The sequence below is a fragment of the Diplotaxodon limnothrissa genome, linkage group LG2 (assembly GCF_057381915.1).
Source record: "Diplotaxodon limnothrissa isolate DT_005_m linkage group LG2, D_limnothrissa_male_GT1.1, whole genome shotgun sequence".
NCBI classification, from domain to species: Eukaryota; Metazoa; Chordata; class Actinopteri; order Cichliformes; family Cichlidae; genus Diplotaxodon; species Diplotaxodon limnothrissa.
The window spans coordinates 5,949,840-5,975,923 of NC_140597.1; the positions used below are offsets into that span (position 1 = coordinate 5,949,840).

The 26,084-nt window shown below is 37.6% G+C and overlaps 1 protein-coding gene across 1 annotated transcript in view; it reads right to left on the reverse strand.

Moving 5' to 3' along the window:
- Positions 1 to 5,827: 5,827 nt before the first annotated feature.
- The window catches only part of pdgfc (platelet derived growth factor c), a 46,722-nt gene continuing 26,465 nt past the window's right edge, over positions 5,828 to 26,084 (reverse strand). Inside the window, exons 2-6 of the mRNA XM_085360245.1 lie at positions 23,369 to 23,561; positions 15,362 to 15,542; positions 8,317 to 8,524; positions 7,958 to 8,178; positions 5,828 to 6,878 (exon numbers count right to left, since the gene is read on the reverse strand). Coding sequence (XP_085216371.1) covers positions 6,765 to 6,878; positions 7,958 to 8,178; positions 8,317 to 8,524; positions 15,362 to 15,542; positions 23,369 to 23,561 — 917 coding nt within the window. The 3' untranslated portion in view covers positions 5,828 to 6,764. The remainder of the gene's footprint in view (positions 6,879 to 7,957; positions 8,179 to 8,316; positions 8,525 to 15,361; positions 15,543 to 23,368; positions 23,562 to 26,084) is intronic.

Genomic DNA, 26,084 nt, shown 5'->3' on the forward strand with positions numbered 1-26,084 from the left:
CAATATCCATTTGCTATGTTATTTTAAAAGCACACCATATATTAAAAGTTATGACAACTTGGATACAATTTACATTTGGTGACTAGGGTTTCATAGGCCTATATATTTGATTTACAGCAGGATGTTTAATGTATAGTGTATTATAGAGTACAGGGTAAATGTAATAACCTTTCATCTTGGTGTGGTAAGGTGGAGTGGTTAAATGTTGGATGTAATGAGGAGATGAAAGCTGAAAAGGGAGACATCTGTCAAATGACTTAACCTAAAGTATGTTCAACACAGAGCTCTCCTCTGTTGGGTTGCTTTGTAAATGATGCTTTGACCCATGATTAATTCTACCTAAATTCAAGGACCTTACATTCCCAGAAACAACAGCTTGTTCTCTGAAAACCACCACTGAAACACCCTATAATTATCAGAAACGTAACATGCACCCGTCAATTTGGCCTTTCCATTCATGTACTGTGAACCAATTAGGGATGCTGGAGATATCATCTGAACGGGCTGCCAAATTTCCTCTATCAGGCAGTGCTCCAACACAGTTATAAACAACCTCAAGCTAAGATCAATTCACAGACTGCATGTTGAAATCTAGAGTCAGCTGCCAGTTACAGGAGATGGATGTTTATTAATGTTAACGCTCTGAAAGCTGTAGTGAATTATTTTGGAAATAAAATAGGAGAACTTGATAAAAACATAAAGTAGTTCAGCAGAATGGCAACTCATATTTTGTGTGCAACAGCACTGCAACGATACTTAAAATACATTTGGAATGTACAGCAGATTCTGTTTTCACAAGACATCTGTCAGGTTTTTGAAAAGAAAATTGTATGCATACCATTTTAATTGCTCCTAAAAGTACTTGCTGAGCTCGTGTTTGGTCTCGGAGAAGATGTAACCAAAGGTTCATTGGAGGACATGATAACAAGACCTGCAAATCACTACGGGAATCAAGAAGAGCAGATAAATAAATTTATATTCCAAAAAATGCTGTAACAGCCCTTTGTTGTTTGTTGGGTTGATGTCAAACTTTTGGACAGTATAATTTAGTCAGGAGTGATGGAAAATGACAGCGCCAGACCTCTGCTGTGGTTGCCATTGGCTAAAGTGCTGGTGGTTGATATCTGAGACGATGCCAGAGGATTTTCAAGCTTTTGGGTACAGGCAGGGGGTGACAGTTTAAAAAAACCCAAAGTATTCAAAATGAGCAGAAAGAAATTAAATGAGAAAACACGGAAACCTAAACCTAAAGGCATTTTGCTGTGCTTGCATCCATTAGAAATCAGTTCAGTAACTTGTCATCGATGCAGTAAAGCCCAGAATGCATTTAATTCAATTCAATTCAGTTTATTTAATTTTTGTTTATATAAATATTTATTTATATATAATATATTAGAATCATCTTTACACACGCGCCAAATCACAACAACAGTCGCCTCAAGGTGCTTCGCTTTATATTGTAAGGTAGACCCTACAATAATACATACAGAGAAAAACCCAACAATCATATGACCCCCTATGAGCAAGCACTTTGGTGAGAGTGGGAAGGAAAAACTGCCTTTTAACAGGAAGAACCCTCCAGCAGAACCAGGCTCAGGGAGGGGCGGGGCCATCTGCTGTGACCGGTTGGGGTGAGAGAAGGAAAACAGGATAAAAGACATGCTGTGGAAGAGAGACAGAGATTAATAACAAGTACAATTCAATGCAGAGAGGTCTATTAACACATAATGAGTGAAAAAAGTGACTGAAAAGGAAAAACTCAACCCATCATGGGAATCCCCCAGCAGGCTATGCCTATTGCAGCATAACTAAGGGAGGATTCAGGGTCACCTGGTCCAGCCCTAACTATATGCTTTAGCAAAAAGGAAAGTTTTAAGCCTAATCTTAAAAGTAGAGATAGTGTCTGTCTCCCGAATCCAAACTGGAAGCTGGTTCCACAGAAGAGGGGCCTGAAAACTGAAGGCTCTGCCTCCCATTCTACTTTTAAATACTCTAGGAACAACAAGTAGGCCTGCAGAGCGAGAGCGAAGTGCTCTAATAGGGTGATATGGTACTACAAGGTCATTAAGATAAGATGGGGCCTGATTATTTAAGACTTTTATGTGAGGAGCAGGATTTTGAATTCTGGATTTAACAGGAAGCCACTGAAGGGAGCCAGTCCAGCCTAGAAGTAATAAATGCATGAACTAGTTTTTCAATGTCAATTAGTTTAATTAGTAAACTATAAAGATACAATACTAGTTGTATTTGCAGCATTTTCATTCTTTGTGCAAAGCCACCCAGCTTCTGTGTCTACCTATTTGTGTGGCTGCCTTCTTTACAGATTGGACTGGAGCTGGGACGTGCAGCAGGCACACTTGCAACGCCTGAGAAGTTTGGTTTAGGTCATAGAACTAAGTTCATTCTTGGAGCTCAGTTACTGAACACTTAGTTTTGCTTGGTTGCTGGACCGCACACATTGCTGCAGTTGTTTTCCAACTAATGCGCTTTTTTCTACATGAATAACTTTAAAGATTACACCAGCCGCTGCTTGTTTGAGTTCTTTTATTATACCTTCATTCTACCACCATATTTAACATAGCGTCGCTGAGGACCCCAAAAACAGTTTATTGTAAAAGGAAAATAGTAAAACCTTTTTTTTCTTGCAGCACCATTAGTTATATAATATCTGTCATGTAAGGACAAAAAATAGATTATTATTATTAATTCGGCAAGTTACAAAAATGCTTTTTTTCTTTAATGCAACTTGTAGTTTTTATCCAAAAAAACAATCCACTTTTACTTAATAGCTAATCGACCATCTTTTAACTCTTAATCCCTTAGTTTTCAGTCATTTCAAGTAAACATGATTTATATTGTGTTTATATGACAAAACTAATTAGTGTAATTTTGACCCCAATATAAAATAACTGAAATAAATAACTAGCCAGCCCAGAAACACAATCTTCTTTCTATCCTTGGTCTGTCCTGAAATCTCGTGAAACACCTCACCTACTGTAGGAGGTGTCCAAGAAGGATCCTGGCCAGATTTCCCTACCGCCATAGCCCCCATGTCTGCATGGGGTCTTTTCCAGGACTCCAGACTCCTCCCACAATTCAAAGACACGCATCTTTGGTTAGTTGCTGATTCTAAATTTGCTTTAATTGTGAATGTAAGTGTGAATGTTTGTCTGTCTCTGTGTTAGTCCTATGATAGAATGACATCTTGCACAGGGTGTATTCTGCCTCTCGCCCTGTGACAGCTGGGATAGGCTCCAGCCGTACTGGGGCACAGAATTTGATACGTGGAAGAAAATGATTGGATGGATGAATATATATGTTTTATGTCTCCAACCAAAACATGATTGATGATGTGAGCAGTAGAACCTGATGGGTTATAGAAACTCTTCACACAATTATTAGGGACATCTGTGAAGAAATGAATTGAGGGATAGTTTATTATGTTCCTGTGCTTATTTGGAGGAATGTGTACGAGGTTTAATCTTTTCATCTATTGAGGCATGCATAGGCAAGGTCAAAACTGCAGTTTATTAGAGGTTAACAGGATTTTTCAAATACGTCTTTGAAATATTTGAGCTGAATGTCTTGTGTTGTAAAGAGCATTCATTTACAGGCAGAAAGAGAATGTCCTTGTGCTTCAACCTTTGGTCTGAGTAATTCCAAAAGCTTCTGCAGAATCATATACTATTATCACCTTTATTGCCATGAATCACTGATGTTGAATTTTCTGTGGACCGCAGAGTGTCTGCAGTTACAGCACAATACTTTCCAAGGTTTTTACTTTTTAAGCTACAGAATATTTAAAAAGTCCTAAATTGGAACACAGAATAAGCGTTTGTTTTACAATTGGTTAACTGCCCAAAAAATATTATGCTATGATGATGAGGTCTAGCCTGACTCAGGCTGCTTTGATTTCATAAAAATATGGCAAAAGGCAGAAAGGCACGTGGGTGAAGGGCGGAAGTGCTAGATTTAAACTGTACACATCCACTCACTCATATAAACACAACAAACCTACTCCTCGTACTATATCAGATCTCGTGCCAGTGCAATGAGGTTTCCTTTGCAAAGAAGCACTGCATCAACAAAGAAAGACAATCTGTTTAATATTATAAAAGCCACACTGGGAGCTGGCGGGTTTGTGCAGTAGCATCTGGCGTCACCGCAGATGCCTGCCAGGGTGCACATTAGATCAGAGTAATTGGCCAGGACAGCAGTGTGAGATGGACAAATGAGAACCTCCTCCTGGGTGACCTGATGGCCAAGGGGAGAATGAACAATACTGCTCATAGTGTGATAAAGAGCTTGTGGAGTGAAAAACACACTTCTTCAGGAAAACATACGTTCATCCTGCCAACTTTGTGTTATTGGATTAAAAAGTATACTCATACACAATCATGATTAGTGAGAAATTTGGCAAATCATGTTCTCTAAATCATTCTCTACAGTGTAATTCCAACCTACTATTTACTCATTTGTATACAATATTTGCACGACTATTGCCAATAGTCACAAGATATTATAGTAAACCACGGTAAAGTGTTTGATTTAGCAATCTAGACTTCCATATAAATTATTATTTAATAAATTCAGGGTTTAAATGCATCAGTTTATATTCCATTATAAGATTTCAACAGGAACTGGTTTTCTAAATAGGCTTTGGGATATTCTTTACACTTATCCATCGATGGGTAAAGGCCAGATTTACTAAATAGGACAAAATAGCATGTGCACACGATCCCCGCATAGGTGTGGTTCGTTTTACATGTAATGTTTTTTAAACACAGGCAATTCAATTCAGTATCTGGCACAAAAAATGAGACATGCTTTTTTTTCCTGGCACAGTTAGCAGTAAATTGCGTGTTACAAGCATTAGTAAATCACACTTAGTGTTAATATTTTCCTCTCTCTATCTTTTTTGACTTGAGAAAAGAACTCCCAGAAACACATATGCACCTGGGCCAATCGCAAACATGTCTGAGTTCCCACCTGTTACGTGCAATACTGTCACTGTGCTCTCATTGTAAATACCAAGAGTACTTCAAACCCAGTTTGAACTGGCACAACATGTATATCTGACCCTAAATTTAGTGGAATGTTAACTGAAATTTGGACGTGAATAAATATAATGCTTCATTTTGGGTTACCAAAACATTTAGTGGATTGCCTGGCATTATTATTCACCTTGATGTGCATCAGAAGTAAACCAAAGTTTGTGCTGAGAAAAATTCACTGAATAATATAATACGTCACACTTTTCTATTTCATAAATGGGACTCGCTGTTTACATTATGTGGCAAAATTGTTCATCCATCCATTCACTTCCGCTTATCCTTTTCAGGGTTGCAGGGGGCGCTGGAGGCTATCCCAGATGTCTTAGGGCCAGAGTCAGGGTACACACTAGACAGGTCGTCAGTCTGTTGCAGGGCTAACACATATATACAGACAACCATTCGCACTCATATTCACACCTATGGGCACTTTAGAGTTTCCAATTAACCCATCCCCACTTTAGTGGGGCAAAATTGTTCATTTTTTATTTTTTGTGAAAACATTTTAGAAACGAAACATTTACTTTCATGGTTACAATAATATCGGTGGATGATGATTTTCATAAGTATGTGTGCCTTTGTTTTTCGGAGTTTTGTACTATATTCATATCAGTGGTTGGATCAAAGTTTCCAATCCCAAGTACTACATATTCTGTTAGAAATGGAAGAATTTATTTTTGCTTTCCAATACTATAAAATACACAAACAGTTGTAGCAAAAGTAGAGATAAATAATATTGGCATACAGAAAAATGAAAAAAAAAAAAAAACATCCACAAGAAAATCAAAATGTAAAAATTACAAACAGAGAGGAGGCTAGTAAACAGGAAATATGTAGCACACAAGTCATCTTGGACCTAAATTCCCTTTCCTTAAACAAATAAATACTTATTGTGAACAATCTCAAATGTTGAAAAAAAAAAATGGTTTGACGCCAGGCATGTCTTGAGCAAGCAGATTTAATATTGCTGAGATGGATCAAATGAAGACTTAAAAAAGGAGTTCTAACTGATTCTGAATGTGCAACTTTGATCTTATCTTTGAAAAACTTTGGCAGAAAATGCACACTAATAAAGAAAAGAAATGTAAACAAAATATTTACACGTAATGCAGTCTCATTAGTGTTACATTTCAACTATACTGTGTTTGTACACTGCCACAGACAAACTGTGGTAAAACAAGAGGGGAGCAAAAGGAAACGGCTAAAAACCACCTTTCTTTGCCTTGATGGTAATAATAGAGGAGCCAAGGGAGCAAGGCAAGGCAGCTGGAGCCAGCTCACTTATAGATATAAAAAAGTACTTGAACAAAGAAGCTCCCATTTTTCATGACAGTATCAGCCCACACTGACTGAACTTTAAAAAAGACCTCAGGAAGAAATGGCGCAAATGCCTCAGTGTTCTTATCTCAGAAGAATGGAAGAAAATAGTCTTCAGAGCTCATAGGTAATGGTCCAGATCTGCTCCAGTGATTTTTTTTTTGGCCTTTCTAAAATGGACTCAGAGCACTCTATTGGTATTCCACAGCAGTCAAATCCATTTGGAAGATTTATTAGATTCCAGTCCGTTCTGCTTCATCCAATTAGTAAAAGGACATCAGGATAAAAGGAGAATCTTGTTAGCTTCCAGTGGTAGTGGATGAGATAGGAACAGCGGCAGAGGTTCATTTCTAACATCCGCATGCTTCCGTTGGCAGCTGTTACACATGTCTGAGGTCAGTCAGAATCATCTTTACACACGCAGGCACACTCTTCATGGTGTTCCAAGGGCACATCTGTCATGGACTTCTGGAGACCTCGTACACCACTTCGATGTTTCAACAGTAGAACCTGTTTACAAAAGAGGCCAGAAGCAGTGTTTTTAAAGCATGTTGAGTGGATAGGTTATTTAGACCTTTAACTGCTGCTTTGCAAAGTGGAACCACGGATGATGGGTGGAAATGTTTGTGTGATTTTGGTATAACAAAAAAAATCTTTGTGAAGTACATTGTAAATATCAAACCAGTCCAACCAATAATATTTTGCTTTGACATGTGTAAGACATGTTGCATGTAATGGTAAAAAAAATAAAAACCCAGATGTGTTAAAATTCTATGTTCATTGTTCATTTTGTTTTGTTTTGTTTTGAAAAATGCATGTTAAAATGTACATAAATCAGGTTTGGGTTTCAAAAAATCCTCCATTTTTGATTGAAATGCAAACACTTTTTAAGTAACATGGTATGCAAGTAGCAAACTTTGGAAGGTTAAAAAAAAAATTAGAATGTTAAAATTCACAAAATAAGAAATGGCAATCTGATTTTAACTGTCTTTGCACTGTTTCACTACAAGATCCATAAACAATGTGGTGGTTTTTCTAAACCACATATAATCATTTGGGAGTAACTGTCAATCTTTTAAATCTGTTGTTTGAATACAAGGACAAGTTTTAAAATGTCATAGATCAGGGGAAAACAAATTACTTTTGTAAAGCTTTGTGAAGAAGTGAAAACCTTTCAAAGCTTTCAAAGTCCGTGTAACCAATTTCTGCTTGTGGCCCAGCATTTGCTGGCCTTAGAGACCACTAAGCCTTCTGTTTGTACAAACAACCTATATTACTTCCACACGCTATTAGGAGAGAAAGTAGAATCCATATTTGTATCAAAATGATAAGTAAAAGGCAAATAACAAAGGATTCTACCAAGATGATGACCAAAATAACTTTAGAAAACAGAATAGCACAAAACCAGGTTTAAAAAAATCAATATAAATCTGAATAAAACTGCAGTAATATTCACGTATTCCATAATTAAAACTATTTTTTTCTACCTCATATTGCAGGTGTTTTTCATATTATTATGTGTTCAGATAAAAACTAACAAAATAAACATCAAATGGATTTCATCATGCCATGATCAAATTGATATTTACCTCATGATATTTCTTTGTGACTCTGGCAGGAATACACTGACAGTCGTAGCAGCGGTGAGAGCAGCAGGAACAGTTTCCACCACAGCGCTTCACCAGGAGGCAGCTGGGCCAGAAAATGACATCTGTCCTTTTCAGCTCTTCACGCAGGGATACCGAGAAATTACGTGGCGTGCAGCTGTAGAGTTGAACTTCTTCCCTCAGAAGATTGAGATCAGCTCCACCTCAAATGCATCAGATGTTATTATTTCAACACAACATTTCACCAAAACATATTCTTTTAATATTAATCATTTCAGTAGTGGCTCTTGGACTAAATTTACATTTAATTCATGAAAACAAACATGTTAATAATGTCCTACCTCGGGCCTTCTTACTGTGGATGAATGATTTCCCCAGCACATGCCATGTAGGTTTGTACAACTCTTCCATATCCATCTGCCATCGTTCTGGTTCCAGGTACTTCATGACCTCCTCTACAGTGCTCAGCTCCGTCACAGCCTCTGACAGCTCCTCAATATCCTGCAGGGATGGAGGGAGAACTGCAGGGGCGTTGGGCTCTGGTACACTCTGTGGGAAAACCAACAAATCAAATGAAGAGAGATGGAACAGATGGGTCATTTGCATACTAACTGAAAAAAAGTGTTTTTTTAAATGTAAAGAGTCCAACTTGCATAGCTTTGGGTTTTGATGGAAAAAGTCTTTAAACAAGCTTTCATAATAAATACACAACTCTCTCAATAAGATGAAATGTGCCATACATAATAAGGTCAAATAATTACCTCATTACATAAACTGCCTCAAGGATACTTAAACCTCAGCCACTTTGTGTGACATTTAAAAGTTGGAAGTGTACTTTAGGTTATAAATATTAAAACAGGATAATTATAGTGAAGGAGGAATTTTGTCATTGGTGACAGGATGTTAAAAATGACCTTACTCTGCTATTGTACATTTTACATCATGATAAAATATAAAGTTTAATTTGAGTTACAGGTCATTAAACGATATGGTGAACTGGACTTGAGTTAAGCTGAAAATCATAACATCGTACTGTAGCAGGGGCTCAAACTAATATTTCGATTAACAGTGACTACAGTCTCTGAGGATCACAGACACATGCAGGGATTTCCACACTGGGCCAAACTGGAAGGCATTCGCTTACATTTGACAGAAACATACTGAAGACTGAAATTTCAGTCTGTAAATAAAAATGAAAATGAGAATTTGTCATACATGACAAACGTGATAACAAATTCAACATTTAAAAAACTGACCATGCATTGAGTAATGCAATAGTATAATTATAATTTAATTATTTAAAAATAATACACATTTTTTTATATTAGTCCCCCTCGCCGATGCAAAAAAACAAACAAATCGGAATTAATGAGAGACATTTTTTAAGCTGCCAAATGAGATCGCATCTTTGCCACCTCCTTTGATCACTTTCCATTCCAACATTTATCTCTGTAGATTTGGTTGGCAACAGTATTATTTGTTTCAAGCTCTGAACTCTCTAGTGAGATACAGCAAGCAGTCACAGAGAAGATTGATACCTGGTGTGTTACTCTTCCCACGAGAGAAGGAGCTAATCTGTTAGACCTTTCAGTCTTGTGATGGTGCAACATGTCAGCTCACTGGTCTCTCTAATCTTACGTGACTGACAGGTAGAAGGAAACATTGTGACACAACAACAGCAACATAAAAAAAGCTTGAAAACACTAAAAATGTTGCCTTTTGGCAGCTGTGTTTTAAGGGAATAAATGAGAGGACTGAATGAAGAGTGGCAGTTTTTCTCATTGGTACTAACATTGTAAAGATAAACATTGTAAAATAAATGTTTTACCTAGCTGATAATATGAATACATGTATGTAGAGTAACTATAATGCGCGTCAGCTGACTGCTGAAGCATACGAAGACAGCAGGATTAAGATGCATACTTCTGTAAATTGGACTAGACACAAAGGTAATTAAAAGTTTAAAAAAATATAGAAAGATCTTCATAGTGAATGAAAAGGTAGAACGCCAACAACACTAATAAGATTTATTGGCATCGTAAGTGTGCTCAAAATCCAAGCCCCCTGGCAATGACTTTAAAATGAGATGCCAGTGGTTTGACATGGCTGCACCACAGGCTGGAAAAATACTGCTGATGCACAGCTGTGTTCACGCCACAGATATGACTCATGCTAATGAGGTTTCCTTTATAACCACTGAGCATATCTTTGGTTTATTTGGCACCAACTGAGATACACAATCACAAATGTGAAAGAATTATTTATAGGAAAAAAAATGGTCATATAGCACCATACGTATGAGTGATGCAGCTGTATTTCCAGACAACAGAGAGAATCTGTGATTCTTATTAGTTGAGCCTTGGCAGTGGCTAACTGTATGGACTGGAAGCCATTAACAGCTTGTGAATGTCGATGGTGCAACACTCCCCCAATTAGCAACACTCTGCAAGCTCAGCGTCAGATAGAGAAGCCAAGCAATCCTTCAGAGACACATCAAGATGGTGTGAATAAAGCTATAAGTAGCAGATGAGGGAGCCAATTTAAGGGAATTCAGGAACAAAGTCCTTACATGGACCACCAAAACTGAATTCAGAGCAGTGTCTGTGTGTCAGGTGTAAGACATAGATGTATGAACAGTTATGATATATTCTGTAACGCTTTTTCAGGGTCAAATAAACTAATTAACTATAGAAACAATGCACACATGTTCCATATTAGATGAAGTTCCTCAAGGGCGTTTTAGTAGTTGTAGCTAATGTATAATTAAGATTTATCATGTAAGAGTTTTAACTTTCTGTGTAAAAAAAATAACCAGTTGCTTCACAAGGTCTTCATTAGTTGTCATTTTGTGATAAATGAACATCTAAAACACAAATGGCTAAAACAAAGTGAGTAAAGCAGTATTCAGCAAAGGCTTTGAGCTCGTTTTTTCCCTCTTTCCAAAACCTTCCTTTTCATAAAGTTTATAGTTAGGGCTCAGTGTGAATCATCTGTTGGTTATGTAGACAGGCTGCTGGGGGACTTCCCACGATGTACTGTGCATTCTTCCCCACTCAACTCTTTTCATACTCCAAGCATTTTTATGCCACTACTGAATGTCTTTAATAGATTGTGTCTTGTCCTTGTCTAGACTCTTGTCTTTGCCCTCACCCTATCAACTGGTCACAGCAGATGGCTGCCCCTCTATGAGCCTTCCTGTTAAGAGGAAGTTCCTCCTTCTCAGTGTCACCAAGCGCTTATTCACAGGGGACAGTCTGAATGTTAGGATTTGCTATTTTTTAAACTTTTGTCCCTGTGTTTACTTTACAATATAAAGGCCCTTGATGGCCTGTTATTATGAATTAGGGCTATATAGACAAAACTGAATTGACTGACTTAGTAATAGAAAGCACAAGACATAAATATTAAACTGTAAGACACTTTGCGGTGACACGACAGAATGACTAAACATTTGGCTAAAATCACAATTTTTAACTTTTATTAAGTGTTTTTAATAGACCAGACTGGTATCTATGATTTTGTTTTGTCTACCTTAGCAACTCTTATTATCTTCCATTTATATCTTTTATGAAATAAATAAATAATAAATGCTGAGCCAGCAGCCCAAGGCACACTAGACAATTCTGCATATTAAGCACAGACATTGTGGAGTCTTCTGTCCTCAAACCAAACTGAAGTACATGCAATTTCGAATCTTATATAAGTTGAAGCACACAGAGACAGCATCCTAAAATGGTATTGCCCAACTTGCAGTCAAGGCCACTTGGGCAGTGAGCTGAGTGCATGTTTCAAAAAATATCACTTGCTTTTGAAAGGCTGAAACTGTTTATTCAGAAGATTTTAAAGTGCTTCTTATCACTACCAAAGCCTCTAAACCCCCTTACCCCGAAGAAGAACTTTGTTCTCAAGCAGTGATTTCCTTGTTTCGGAGTCTCTTTGTTCTCATAAAGCACAACCACACGTTCTTATTTCTGGTATCTAAAATGACAGGTTCAACTAACTATGTTGAGATGACAATTCTGAAATAGCTTTTTGAAATAGCTCTGAAAAACAATATCTTCTCATTCACATGGATTTGAAAACCACTTCCTTGCACAAGAGGACTTTGAGTAAGCAACTTGGTTTGTTGTGCGTGAAAAAAGTGTTTTTTGCTCGCACTATATGCCACACACTGCAATTGAGGTTGCCGTAAAAACAAACCTTAGTTTCATCATGCCAACGGTAAAGCTCCTGTATGACTTTGCCAGTCATTTTCATTCTCTTTAGGAAAGACTTGCATTCTTTACCTGCTCCATTAGCTTCTATTCAAGTCTTCATGTTTACAATTAGACAGTTTTATATGATTAGTGTAGTTTGCTGCTATTCAGACAAGCATAAGGCACATAGATCCTGAGTGTGTAAAACTCTTTTCAATCCATTTAAATAAACAAAGGTGGTAGGATGATGTTTCCTTTCAAAGTAACAGTGCAGTTTAATTGGGGACTGAGACCTCACAGACACAATGATGTATGTTTTGTTTGTCCCTGTAACCCGCAGTGCACACCACTCAACACCGCTTATGCCCTATTCAACAGCCTCCTTCTCCTTCTGTGTTTTAACAACCTCTTTGCCTCAGCCTTTTTGCTTTTTCTAAAATTTCTTCCTGTGAATTACAGGCTGGGTCTTATTTTTTCCCCCTTTCATTCCATGGAAGTGGTGGGGAGGAATTATTGCTTGTTTAAATATATACTAAAGTACTGGCCCCTGCATGGCATGAGGTTCCAGTAGCTGCTGGTTGACCACAGAGGAAACAGAGTGCTGCTGTTCTTGTGTGCTCCTCCTCTGTCAGAGGAAGGTTCAAAGGGAAGGCAGACCGAACGTGCGGAGGCCAAACTTCCTTTTCCCCATCATGGTTTCCGCACCTTCTAGAGTTGGAACATGAAGGAAAAACTTGGTCTCTGTTTCATCAAACAGTTTATGGAAAGGAACTGAACACCGGAGAATAATGTCAATCTGCTATTAAGGGATTAAGTTTAAGTTCAAACTTCTCAAATACCTGCTGTTTCGTGAAGTACTCTTTCTTTTCCAATTAAAATGTTTTATGAAATGTCACATATATTTAGGCGTTGTGTTGCTCTTAACTGTTATTTATGCTTTATTTAGGATGGTTATCTCAACTATGAACTGCTCATTCTTCACTTTTAACTTCTGTGTATAGATGCATAAATGCATGTTAATAATATTAGAGAAAACAAGTAGGTAAATAAATCTAATGCTAAAATAGGTATGGCTTCAACATGGCTGATGAAGGAGATCCAGTTTAGGTGCCACAATGTAAAAATGTGTCTGAAAATAGCAACTTTAACACTGTCGCTGCAAAACTGTGACATTCTGCTATGACTGACCCATAAATCAGAGAGTGCTTTGCTTAAATCGGTGAAAACCTTCCTTAACACTTGAATGAAAGATGTAATGAAAGATGTTGAGCAAGTTTTATGTAAAAACAGAGAGGAAATGATGGATGATAAAGAAAGGCAAAAGTCAACATCTGAACATGATACAATTTTTTACGAGAATTATAGATGAACTCAGATGAATCAAAGCACCAAGCCTTTAAATTCCACTGATGTATGTCCACCATTACTTTTGGCCTTCCACTTGTTGAAAGGTAAACTTGTTTGGAGAGATAAATCTAAATCTCTCTGAGTGGTTACACTGCGAAACAGCAGGTCTTTGGGAATTTCTGTTGTATCCTTGTTAATGTGGAGTACAAGAGGAATGAGAACAAGAGGAAAGGGTCAGGGGTAATCAAGGAAGACCATTGAAACCAGCAGGATACAGTGACTGTGCTTCATAGTAAGTTAAGCTTCTGTGATAATGATAATGACTGCTCTTTTTTGGTTCAGATGTTCAGCCTGCATGGCAAGGATTCTGCTCATGATTATGTTGTTGTTGTAGTAACTAGAGTACACTACAGTACAAAAAAATCCTCTTTTTGATAGATGCCAAATGCAATGTGCTCTAAAGGGTTTATTACAGATGGCAAGGATAACTTCTTAAAGATTCAAATAAAGCATTATTTTAATAATAATTCCCATTAACATTGATACACTTCAATGATTTATTTTCGTCTAAAAGCCAAGGTTATAATATATCGACAGAATTCATGGAGAAATAAAAAAACAGAGGGATTAGATGCTTCATATAACAGCTACACCTCAGCTGCATTGTTTTGAATATTTTTAGACAAGACAATCAGTCATGTAGAGAACCAGTCCACCTGCAACACCAGCTGTAATATCAAAATTTACTGTTTATTAGTTTTATTTAAAAATTAAAAATTTATGATAATATTTTGTTATTTTGTGGAACTTGCCCTACCTCTTTCTAGGTGCATATACTTTGTAAATATGTGTAATTTGTTTATTTAACAGTATAATGTTTGATTATAATACTCTGATTGACTCCATAGTGTAGTATTTAACACATTTGCCTAACACGTGGAGGATCCCCAGCATAAGACTAGGAGGAGACACAAATCCCTGGGAGGTTTGTGTCAAGAAGGGCATCCAGCATAAAAAGCTATGCCAAATCAAACATGTGTCTCCGTTGTGGTAACCCCTTTCAAATAAGGATGCAGGCAAAGGAAGCTTTATTTGCCAGCTTCTCCTGCAAGTTAAATACCTTCCCTGTTTCACTTCTTGGTGGTTTCTACTTTATTGTCAGACACTATTTGAAATATTGTGTGTGCCTGCATAGACCGTGTGTTATACTACAATTTGTAATTATGAGCTCAAACAGACATTAGAGACTCTATTCTTGGACTACATCGCTCAGCATCTAATGACTCAGTTTCCAATATTTTGTGGCTTTTAGCATTTGGCTATCAGGCTAATGGATATCTTTGCAAAGCGTCCTAGCCTGTGTATCAGTCAACTTTTTTGTCTGACTAAAAATAACAAATGCAATTGTAAAAAGACAATAAAGCATTGAATTGACGACATGTGATAGTATTCATGAATGAACTTCACTGGACTTACGCCTTTGCAGCTATTGTGTATACATTGTTTTTGCTTTTGTAAAAGTGTATGTGCTATTCTGTCTTCAGTGTATCTTCATAACTAAAATAAATGACAGTACAGGTGCCAGATGTTCCAGTGTGCCTAAGCATAATTTCTCCCCAGTGATGCTTAAAACCTTGGGTACACATAAGCAGGAATGGATGATTGCAAATTAAGACCCCGTGTTATGTAACAAGCAAATTATTTTAATTGTGCTTACATGGAGAGGCACTGCTCACTGCCATGTAAATTCCCAAGATGAAGATGGCAGGAAAGAAACGCTGACAGCTAAGTGTTTACCTACTCACAATGCACATTTTATTTTAGCAGTTAATCATGCACGTACCACAGGCAGCAGGGAGTAGCGGATGCAGAATCCCGGCTCAGAGGGAAAATACTCATCGGAGATGAAGCGAATAGTGATCTGGCTTCCCTTGGAAATGTGACCACCTGGGAGCGATTGTGACCCACACCAGCGACCCAGGATTGTCTTCTCAGTCGGATCTTCTATTTCCACAAAGTCGTACCTGGCACAGTGAACAGAGAAAGGGCAGGACATGTTTTTGGTGTCTTAGATATGATTTGTTAATAGAACCAATCCAGCTATTGCTGGTGCTGTAGCTGGAAATCTGAACTTAGAGTTGAGCCTGTTATCTTTAATTGTGTTCTTGCCTCATTATTAGTCTGTCAGCTCCTTTAAGACTCCCATTGGCACGGTCGTTCTGAAGGTGAGATTGTTAATAAAGCTGCAAGGGCAATAAAGATTTAACCTCATTTAAAAAAAGAATACAAAAATAAATATCTGTAACAGCAGGGTAGCTGCATGAGATGAGATCTCTATTATTTACAGCCCGAGTTAAATGGATAAAAATAAACTGGAAATCACTAGTGCATTGCGGTCAAATCTCAAGTTGAAGAATCTAAGGATAGTGCAGCATAAGCAGCTGTTACTTTTGGCGATTAATGACCAATGATGCGGTCTTTTGACAGGCCTATTACACCACATGTCATTGAAATATAGTTTTTAATTAAACATTGTTGACTGCACAAGAGACCCAGGCCTCTTTAATTGTACTCCAAAACAAATTTCCAGTAGCAAAGTAAAAACTTTACTTTCACATTGTTTTGTTGTATTGGAGATAGCATCTTGTGGAGAAAACCACAACCTTGCCAAGCAGAGGAAAAAACTGTCAGCCCTAAAAAATACAACCTGGGGTTAAATTCTGATGTAAGGCCCTTAGCTTTATTAAATATTAGATTTCCACTTTGTCAAAGGATTGTTTTACACTCCACACCTGTTAAGTCACTAGAAAGACAATGCTGCTTCTTGCTAGCTATAGTTAGCAAAGGCACCACAGACATATGCTTCTCATAGCTTTCTGAATTATCCACCTATCCTAGTATGTCCGCTGTCTGTCTGTCTGTCTATTACTTCCCTGCTTGCCATTATATTTCTTTCAAATCTAACATTAAACCACTTTTATCACCTCTTGTAATCTGTAACTGTAACATTTTGCTTTATTGACATGCATATCCTACCTGATGTTATCTGTTTTTTTCTCTTTGAATGTATGTGTGACTAAAGAATGTAAATGACGACAAGCACTGTTTCCTTGTCGTCATTTGAGTTTTCTTTGTAGAGAGATCTCACAGAAGTCTTGTGGCATATTGCTTATAGATTTACTTAGTACAACCTAAGAATGACTTTTAGATTTTTGACTTATCAGTTACAAAATGATTGGTAAGCACACAAGTACTGTTTCAGTATCCCAATCACTCCTCAAATGGCACTTCGGGTCTTTAAGCTGAGTGACTCCTGTAGTTGCAAAAAAACCCTGCAAAATGTCCTTCTGCTCCCATGTTGTGTGACTTTACTAAGTTTCTGATCATCATATTAATATGATTAGTTCTTTAGATATTTTAAAATCACCTTTAATGTGTCATGATGTTCATAGAGTTATAAAGGCAGATAAACAGGGATACCAGCTTAAAAATTATGACTTGACAACTGATTAGCAAATGGTTGAACAGTGTCCCTCGGTTTCTTGGTCAGATTTGACACATTCAGCCAATCTCTGATTACAAATATCTTAGAGTGCAACACTGCAAATATCCAACTTGTACCCTCGTGATAGGTCTTAACTGATCTTTGGGTGATGTCATGATGACTACATCCATCTTTTATATGCAGTTTTATACTCTAGTTCTGGGATTGTTGTCTTTAGTGGTGCATTCCATCAGATTGAAGATTTTAAGTATTTTTTAATGAAAAGTACAAATATATATTGGTTTCTTAAAAATCTATATTTTTTATTTTTGACTTCCATTATGGTCAGTAATGAACATTTTCAGTAATATATTAATATAGTATAATATAACATATATTACACTATAATATATTATAATATATATATTACTGGATTTTAAAATGAAAAAAACTACAGTCAACATAAACTATAAATTTTAGTGTGAGAGAAAAAACAAGACTAAAAGCATCATGTCGTTTGTGGACTTGTCAGGCTTGTGAGTCTGTCTGTAATTACACGACTGTCTGTCTCCTCTGACCGCCCTGCCAATCCATAATACCAGTAAACATTATGAAGTGCAGAGACATATGGCCATGCTCCAAACTCCTTTGGTGTGCCAGTGAAAATATTGACCAATGTCAGCACTTAAGACATGTAGTTCAGGAGTTCAGCCTTTATTATTTATACCTGTGTTTAACTAGTGGCTGCACTGCATTGAATAAAGCCTTGTTTCACTGACTCTTCACAGTCTGGGATTAATCACTTTGCCATTTGCGTCAACAGGCACGCTAACCTCTCATTCAGTGCTGCCAATTCGGATATTTGGATTTCAAGGACATTGTTTACATTTGCACAGGCTTGACAGATTCAGTTCAAGCTGGTTTCAATAAAACAACATGGAGTGACATGAGCAATGCTAAAAATGGATTTTCTGTGATGTTAAATAAACTAAAGGGGTGGGAGTGTCAATACATTTACCAACTCTGTTACCTTTGATGTGGAAATGTATACAGGAAGTTTGTTATCTGCAAAAATGAACTTATTGAGAAGGGCAAAACTGTATATTTCCAGTTTAAATGCATTAATGTTTGATAATTTGTAACAGCAAAAAATCATTTTGGAAAAGGACAAAACATCACTTTAGCTCATCCCTGTTGTCCTCGTTGGAGGTCAGTGAATCGAGAAGCTTTCTTCTCTAAAAGTCATCTTTTAGACTGCTGCAGGGCTTTGACAGATGGCTCATCAATAATGCAGAATACCCTGATCATTACACGTCGACATGTGTTCAGAATCACCATGTTCAACAGTGGTTTCTCAGATTTACAAATAAGGCGACATACTCACAGTGAGCAGGATGAAAATAAAAAAGCGACCTTTTACATGTTGCAGTGGAGAAAGGAGAACCTTTCAGTACCCAGCAAAGAAACTGTGTTTAATATTCACAAAGCTTTCTTGCTACATAGTTTTCCTTCTTGTACATTATTAATAGATACAATATCTGCCACAGAGATGACGCAGATTAGCAACACAAACACTGTCTTTTTAGTCCGCTCTTTTCAGACTGGAGACAGAGAGCATAAATGCCTTTCTCAGAACACTCCTGTCTGGGAGTCGTCAAGCACGAATCTGCTGCCATGCCAACCAGCAGCAAGACCAATCCCTCTCCAATATGCCTCTCCTCCAGTGGATTTGGTAAGAATGCTTTTCATCGTGCCACAGAAAAAACAGAATAACAGATGAGCATCCCGGCTATTCCCTCTCATCATAGCAAAGAGTTCTCACTCCAGGGTTGTTACCAGAGCCAAACACATCTCCCACTGTTGTTTGTTTTAGCCACATTGATGTAAATTAGTGGACAGGAGATTAGACTCTTGTTAATCTGCGTCACATTACACAGTGACATAACAGAGTATCGGCAGCATTGCATGTGATTTTCTTTGTTATAACAACCAGAGAAATGGAGGTCTAAGAGGAAATTTTGGGGAATTAATTTTTAAACACACATAAAAGATAAAGTAGCAGACTAGGCCAGAGGCTTGTGTGTGTGAGTGTGTATGTGTGTGGGGGGAACAAAGTGTTTGTGTTTGATAGAGGGGAAAAAAGAGAGTGAGTGTAAGAGAAAAGCAGGCAGGTTTGGGATTCTGCGTGTGATTGCATGCACCACTCATCTGTCTGCCAACCCTGGCAAAAGTATGTATCTTGGGATCTGAGCAAAACCTGTTGGGCTTTGTTGGGGGCTTGAGAAGGGTTGGACAAAGATACAAAAATGCTAGAGCTGGAGCAGTGGATGTGAAAATGACTTGCATGACCCTGGAAAAGGATGTTTTTATCGTCTTTGCCCCTTTCTTTGAGGGTGCTGACTAGTGCAGTCTTGTAAGGGCAGTACAGCACAAAAGTTGTCAGTCGGCACCCTGCCCTACTGTGCAACTTTCCCTCGCAGAGTTTTGACAGCAACATTAACCTCATTCGTCAACAGGCACCTGGTCCATGGCAGGTGAGCTAAGGCGCTCAAATTACCTCCAGTCACACACAGAATTTTTAGTTTTTCAATCAGCTGCCCATAAAGACAGATTTTTTTATTTGCACCAGAAGCATAAATGCTGGCTGGCAAAACTATACAGCACTTAAGACAATTAAATTAGCTAGAAACAACATATATAAACACTAGACCAACATCAGAGCCAACATCACAAACACCTCATTAATTGATGGAGTTGAATTTCAAGGAACTGTTCATGGAACAGGGTTTACTCATTCATGTCCACAGCCTGCTTTTTCAGCTACGCAATGCTATCTACACCTTGTCAGCTCTGTAGAGAAGTACAGCGGTCATTCACATTTTTATCCATTAGGGGGCTCTCCAGGAATGACTAGTGAAGTTACCCTCCCCCAGAATCTTCCCCAGATTGAGCTCCATCATGCTAACCAGCCAGTTGTGATATATTGGCAGAAAGGTACTGAGCATAAAGTGCAATGCGTAAATGGGTAAATCGATCGGTGGGGCTTAGGATCCTATTTTAAAATGAATGGCAACACGGGAAAATCAAAGTAGTAATTGAAAGCCGAATGCTCAATAAATTATAGAATGTACTGCATGTGTTTTTGTGTGTGTGCTGCTATGCAGAGGGTGTGGCATGTATCTTTCAAGCTGTTCTATGAGCTGATCCACGCATCAAATATATATGTACTAAAAAGCAATGCTAATCCATGCCTTTCCTGGGTGTAACAAATAACTGGGTTTTCAATATTCACACTCTGGCAGACTAAAGGCAGTTTTACAAATGGCCACACTCTGACTGATTTTCAAATATGGATTAAAACACAGATGGGACATGTCTTTACTTCAGACCAACATGTATCTAGCATGTCAACTGGGAAAGCTCCTATATGATCTCATTAAGACAAGCAAGCAGAGAAAGTGCTCTATAGAGGACAATGTATATTACTTCTGATGCAGAGGCTTCAGAAGTGCTGATGATGGTTATATTTTTCTATAAGACTAATATAATACAATATCTTATTTGAAAAAAAAATTGTTATGTAATTAAATTTCATTGAAGTAATATTAAAATACTTTCTGTGAGGATGGCCCCTTTGTTAAATAAAGTGAGGTCAGAAAACACAACGAAACAAAATAATTTTATGTTGCATTAATTTTTTTAATTAATATGTATATTTTTTTCAAATGCATGGCCTTACTTGCATATTCCATCTTCAGGGTCCTCTAGCCCAGATCTCTCATAATAATAATCTATTTTTTGTCCTTACATGACAGATATTATATAACTAATGGTGCTGCAAGAAAAAAAAAGGTTTTACTATTTTCCTTTTACAATAAACTGTTTTTGGGGTCCTCAGCGACGCTATGTTAAATATGGTGGTAGAATGAAGGTATAATAAAAGAACTCAAACAAGCAGCGGCTGGTGTAATCTTTAAAGTTATTCATGTAGAAAAAAGCGCATTAGTTGGAAAACAACTGCAGCAATGTGTGCGGTCCAGCAACCAAGCAAAACTAAGTGTTCAGTAACTGAGCTCCAAGAATGAACTTAGTTCTATGACCTAAACCAAACTTCTCAGGCGTTGCAAGTGTGCCTGCTGCACGTCCCAGCTCCAGTCCAATCTGTAAAGAAGGCAGCCACACAAATAGGTAGACACAGAAGCTGGGTGGCTTTGCACAAAGAATGAAAATGCTGCAAATACAACTAGTATTGTATCTTTATAGTTTACTAATTAAACTAATTGACATTGAAAAACTAGTTCATGCATTTATTACTTCTAGGCTGGACTGGCTCCCTTCAGTGGCTTCCTGTTAAATCCAGAATTCAAAATCCTGCTCCTCACATAAAAGTCTTAAATAATCAGGCCCCATCTTATCTTAATGACCTTGTAGTACCATATCACCCTATTAGAGCACTTCGCTCTCGCTCTGCAGGCCTACTTGTTGTTCCTAGAGTATTTAAAAGTAGAATGGGAGGCAGAGCCTTCAGTTTTCAGGCCCCTCTTCTGTGGAACCAGCTTCCAGTTTGGATTCGGGAGACAGACACTATCTCTACTTTTAAGATTAGGCTTAAAACTTTCCTTTTTGCTAAAGCATATAGTTAGGGCTGGACCAGGTGACCCTGAATCCTCCCTTAGTTATGCTGCAATAGGCATAGCCTGCTGGGGGATTCCCATGATGGGTTGAGTTTTTCCTTTTCAGTCACTTTTTTCACTCATTATGTGTTAATAGACCTCTCTGCATTGAATTGTACTTGTTATTAATCTCTGTCTCTCTTCCACAGCATGTCTTTTATCCTGTTTTCCTTCTCTCACCCCAACCGGTCACAGCAGATGGCCCCGCCCCTCCCTGAGCCTGGTTCTGCTGGAGGGTTCTTCCTGTTAAAAGGCAGTTTTTCCTTCCCACTCTCACCAAAGTGCTTGCTCATAGGGGGTCATATGATTGTTGGGTTTTTCTCTGTATGTATTATTGTAGGGTCTACCTTACAATATAAAGCGAAGCACCTTGAGGCGACTGTTGTTGTGATTTGGCGCGTGTGTAAAGATGATTCTAATATATTATATATAAATAAATATTTATATAAACAAAAATTAAATAAACTGAATTGAATTGAATTAAATGCATTCTGGGCTTTACTGCATCGATGACAAGTTACTGAACTGATTTCTAATGGATGCAAGCACAGCAAAATGCCTTTAGGTTTAGGTTTCCGTGTTTTCTCATTTAATTTCTTTCTGCTCATTTTGAATACTTTGGTTTTTTTTAAACTGTCACCCCCTGCCTGTACCCAAAAGCTTGAAAATCCTCTGGCATTGTCTCAGATATCAACCACCAGCACTTTAGCCAATGGCAACCACAGCAGAGGTCTGGCGCTGTCATTTTCCATCACTCCTGACTAAATTATACTGTCCAAAAGTTTGACATCAACCCAACAAACAACAAAGGGCTGTTACAGCATTTTTTGGAATATAAATTTATTTATCTGCTCTTCTTGATTCCCGTAGTGATTTGCAGGTCTTGTTATCATGTCCTCCAGATTGAGCTCCATCATGCTAACCAGCCAGTTGTGATATATTGGCAGAAAGGTACTGAGCATAAAGTGCAATGCGTAAATGGGTAAATCGATCGGTGGGGCTTAGGATCCTATTTTAAAATGAATGGCAACACGGGAAAATCAAAGTAGTAATTGAAAGCCGAATGCTCAATAAATTATAGAATGTACTGCATGTGTTTTTGTGTGTGTGCTGCTATGCAGAGGGTGTGGCATGTATCTTTCAAGCTGTTCTATGAGCTGATCCACGCATCAAATATATATGTACTAAAAAGCAATGCTAATCCATGCCTTTCCTGGGTGTAACAAATAACTGGGTTTTCAATATTCACACTCTGGCAGACTAAAGGCAGTTTTACAAATGGCCACACTCTGACTGATTTTCAAATATGGATTAAAACACAGATGGGACATGTCTTTACTTCAGACCAACATGTATCTAGCATGTCAACTGGGAAAGCTCCTATATGATCTCATTAAGACAAGCAAGCAGAGAAAGTGCTCTATAGAGGACAATGTATATTACTTCTGATGCAGAGGCTTCAGAAGTGCTGATGATGGTTATATTTTTCTATAAGACTAATATAATACAATATCTTATTTGAAAAAAAAAATTGTTATGTAATTAAATTTCATTGAAGTAATATTAAAATACTTTCTGTGAGGATGGCCCCTTTGTTAAATAAAGTGAGGTCAGAAAACACAACGAAACAAAATAATTTTATGTTGCATTAATTTTTTTAATATGTATATTTTTTTCAAATGCATGGCCTTACTTGCATATTCCATCTTCAGGGTCCTCTAGCCCAAATCTCTCATCAAAGGTAAGCTGGATCCTCATGTTGCTGCTGGCGACTAGTCTCCAGACTAACACTGTATTCCTCGGATAAGTGTGCGGGAAGTCTGGGCTGTGGATCATTCCCTCTCCAGACACTGTTATAACTTTCTCCTGGTTAGAATCTTGCACTCCTAAAACAGAAAAAAGAATGCACAGACCATGTAATAGCTTAATATGTAAATCAGATTATAATGCCTAACTGGTCCTTGACTACCAATAGGGATACTCATTTTATTGCATTTTAATTGAAAAGAGCTTGGTTTGAAAAAGACTTAAGGTTATAAACTAAAACATGAACATGTCTGCCACAATTAAAGATTATTATGTAGTTTAAAATAGTGAGGTGTTTACCACAAGAAGTGAGACAAAATAAGCGCTCACTGTTTCGTCAGGCAAATCATTATGTGATTGTCCTCCTACGGTTGGTGGGCCCTCAAGCACCCACCCCAGGGTAAACTGGTCTCTTGGTGTTCCTACCCTCACCTGGTAATGAACTTTAGTTAGTGACTGAAACAGTGAGACTGCAAATACAAGCAGTGGAAATGAACATTTCCTCCAAAGAGTGTCTGGGCTCAGCCTTAGAGATAGGCAGAGGAAATTGGTCATTTGGGAGCCACTAGTCCTCCACATTGAAAGGAACCAGTTGAGGTGGTTAGGCATCTAACTGATGCCTCATGAACTCCTGATATTTAAGGTGATTTGGATGTTCCCCTGGAAGGCGCCCCTGTGAAAGACCCAGGACATACTGAAGAGATCACATCTCTCAGCTGGCTTGGGAACAGGCATTCCCAAAGTGTTCCTGTGGAAGAGCTGATTAAGTTGTGTAGAGCCAGCCCTGCCCTCTGCAACCCAGACCAAGTTACCTGGTTGCATGGATTAAATATTGAGTTTGAGATTTTAAAAAAAAAAGTAGGAAATGAGATAACATGAAGGTAACCAATCAAAGAAGTTAAAAATTTAACTGACAGATTTATCTGATACTGGAGTAAACACAAAAGCAGTCTCCAAAGAAAAATTCAATCAATCATACAATCATACTCTTTTATTTTTTATTATCATTTGTGAGTGCATGTAATTGGATTTAATTGTATTGTTATGATTCTTTGTAGAATTCAAGAAACTGTTTTGACCAAACCCAATAATCCAACTGGAACTAGTGGCTACAGGGTTTTAATGACAATGACAACACAATGACTATGCTTGTCACTCAGACCCAGACTGCACAGATCCTGTCACCTTGACATGAAAAATTGCCAAGATGCTTCCACCTGAGCCTCACAATCATTGCAAGACAACACCCTGAAACCATGCTGACTGCAGGGCCATTTTAAAGCCATTTAGTAAAATATAATTAAATATAAATAACATAAATACACGAGAAGCCATCTGCACAATTAAACACATTAAAATTAATATAATATATATATTTTACATTATATATGTCTACTAGTGTAGTATTAATAATTATATCTGTATATAATTTATATGCTTATTTATACTGTTTATTACTCATTACACTTACTAAAATACCTAAGTATTAATTATAACTGAAAAACAACAACTTTAACCAATGTTAAAGTATGTCAAAGGTATTAAAAGAGGATGATTGTTTTGTCTTTGCTGTAAAATCACACATACACAATCTTTTAGTCTGCTTCTCTCTGAGGGAAATGCACTTTTTAAAGAAGCCAGGTTAGCTGTTTTCCCCAGGCGCATTCATTGAATGCAGAGACGCTATTGAAATTGGCACAAAACACTGTAATGCTGTAGCTATATTTAAGTGAACAACATATAATCTGGCTTCAGGAAAAAGGTTCCTTTAAGCAAAGCCCCATTTTCTATGATAAAGGTTTAAGCTTGTGTCAACACTGAAATATTTTGTTTTGCATTACATAAATTGTCAGCAGAACAATTTACTAAAATAAACACTCACTCGGTGTATTCCAATTAGCATTAACGTGCTGTGCTGAAATTTTGATGACTTTCTGTCAAAGTTTACAATGATAAATTGATACCATCCCCAGCATGGTATTTATTTTTGTACCACTGATGAACATTCAGTATTCATAAAACAATCCAATGCATTTAACCATCAGATGAAGCAGCAGGGGCGTAATGTGTTCAGGAGAAGGAGTGTGCTGCTGGATGTTTGGTAGTCCATTAAATGGATGAGTAACCATTTCCCCCGTGCAATACGAACAATTTTATGTCTAAAGCTTGACTACTCTTTATTTTGCCATAAATTTGACTAAGGATGTGATTCATACTCAGTTGCCTGATTCATTGTGAGGTTATTTGCATTACAAAAACATAGACAGGCTAGGTTTATGCCATGTTTTCACCCTGTATAATGTCAAAAAACAGCTCCACAGCAACTGAGTTTCTCTGAATGGTTCCAAGGATAATAAATCTCTTTGAAGGAGTGGTCACTGAAAGTAGGTAAGAGAAACCAAATTCAGCTGTGACTTCTTAACAAGCAGTTTCAATTTTGAAAATTTAAAGTCAGTAACTTTAAGCAAACATAGTGTTCACGCCCTTGTTGCTCTTCATGTCAAGTTTTATACGTGATTTACAATGAGAAGTTTAGAAGCTAGTCTGCTAGCTGAATTGGCTGTTTTAACATACAGTACACATAAAGTTTAGAGACACTCACT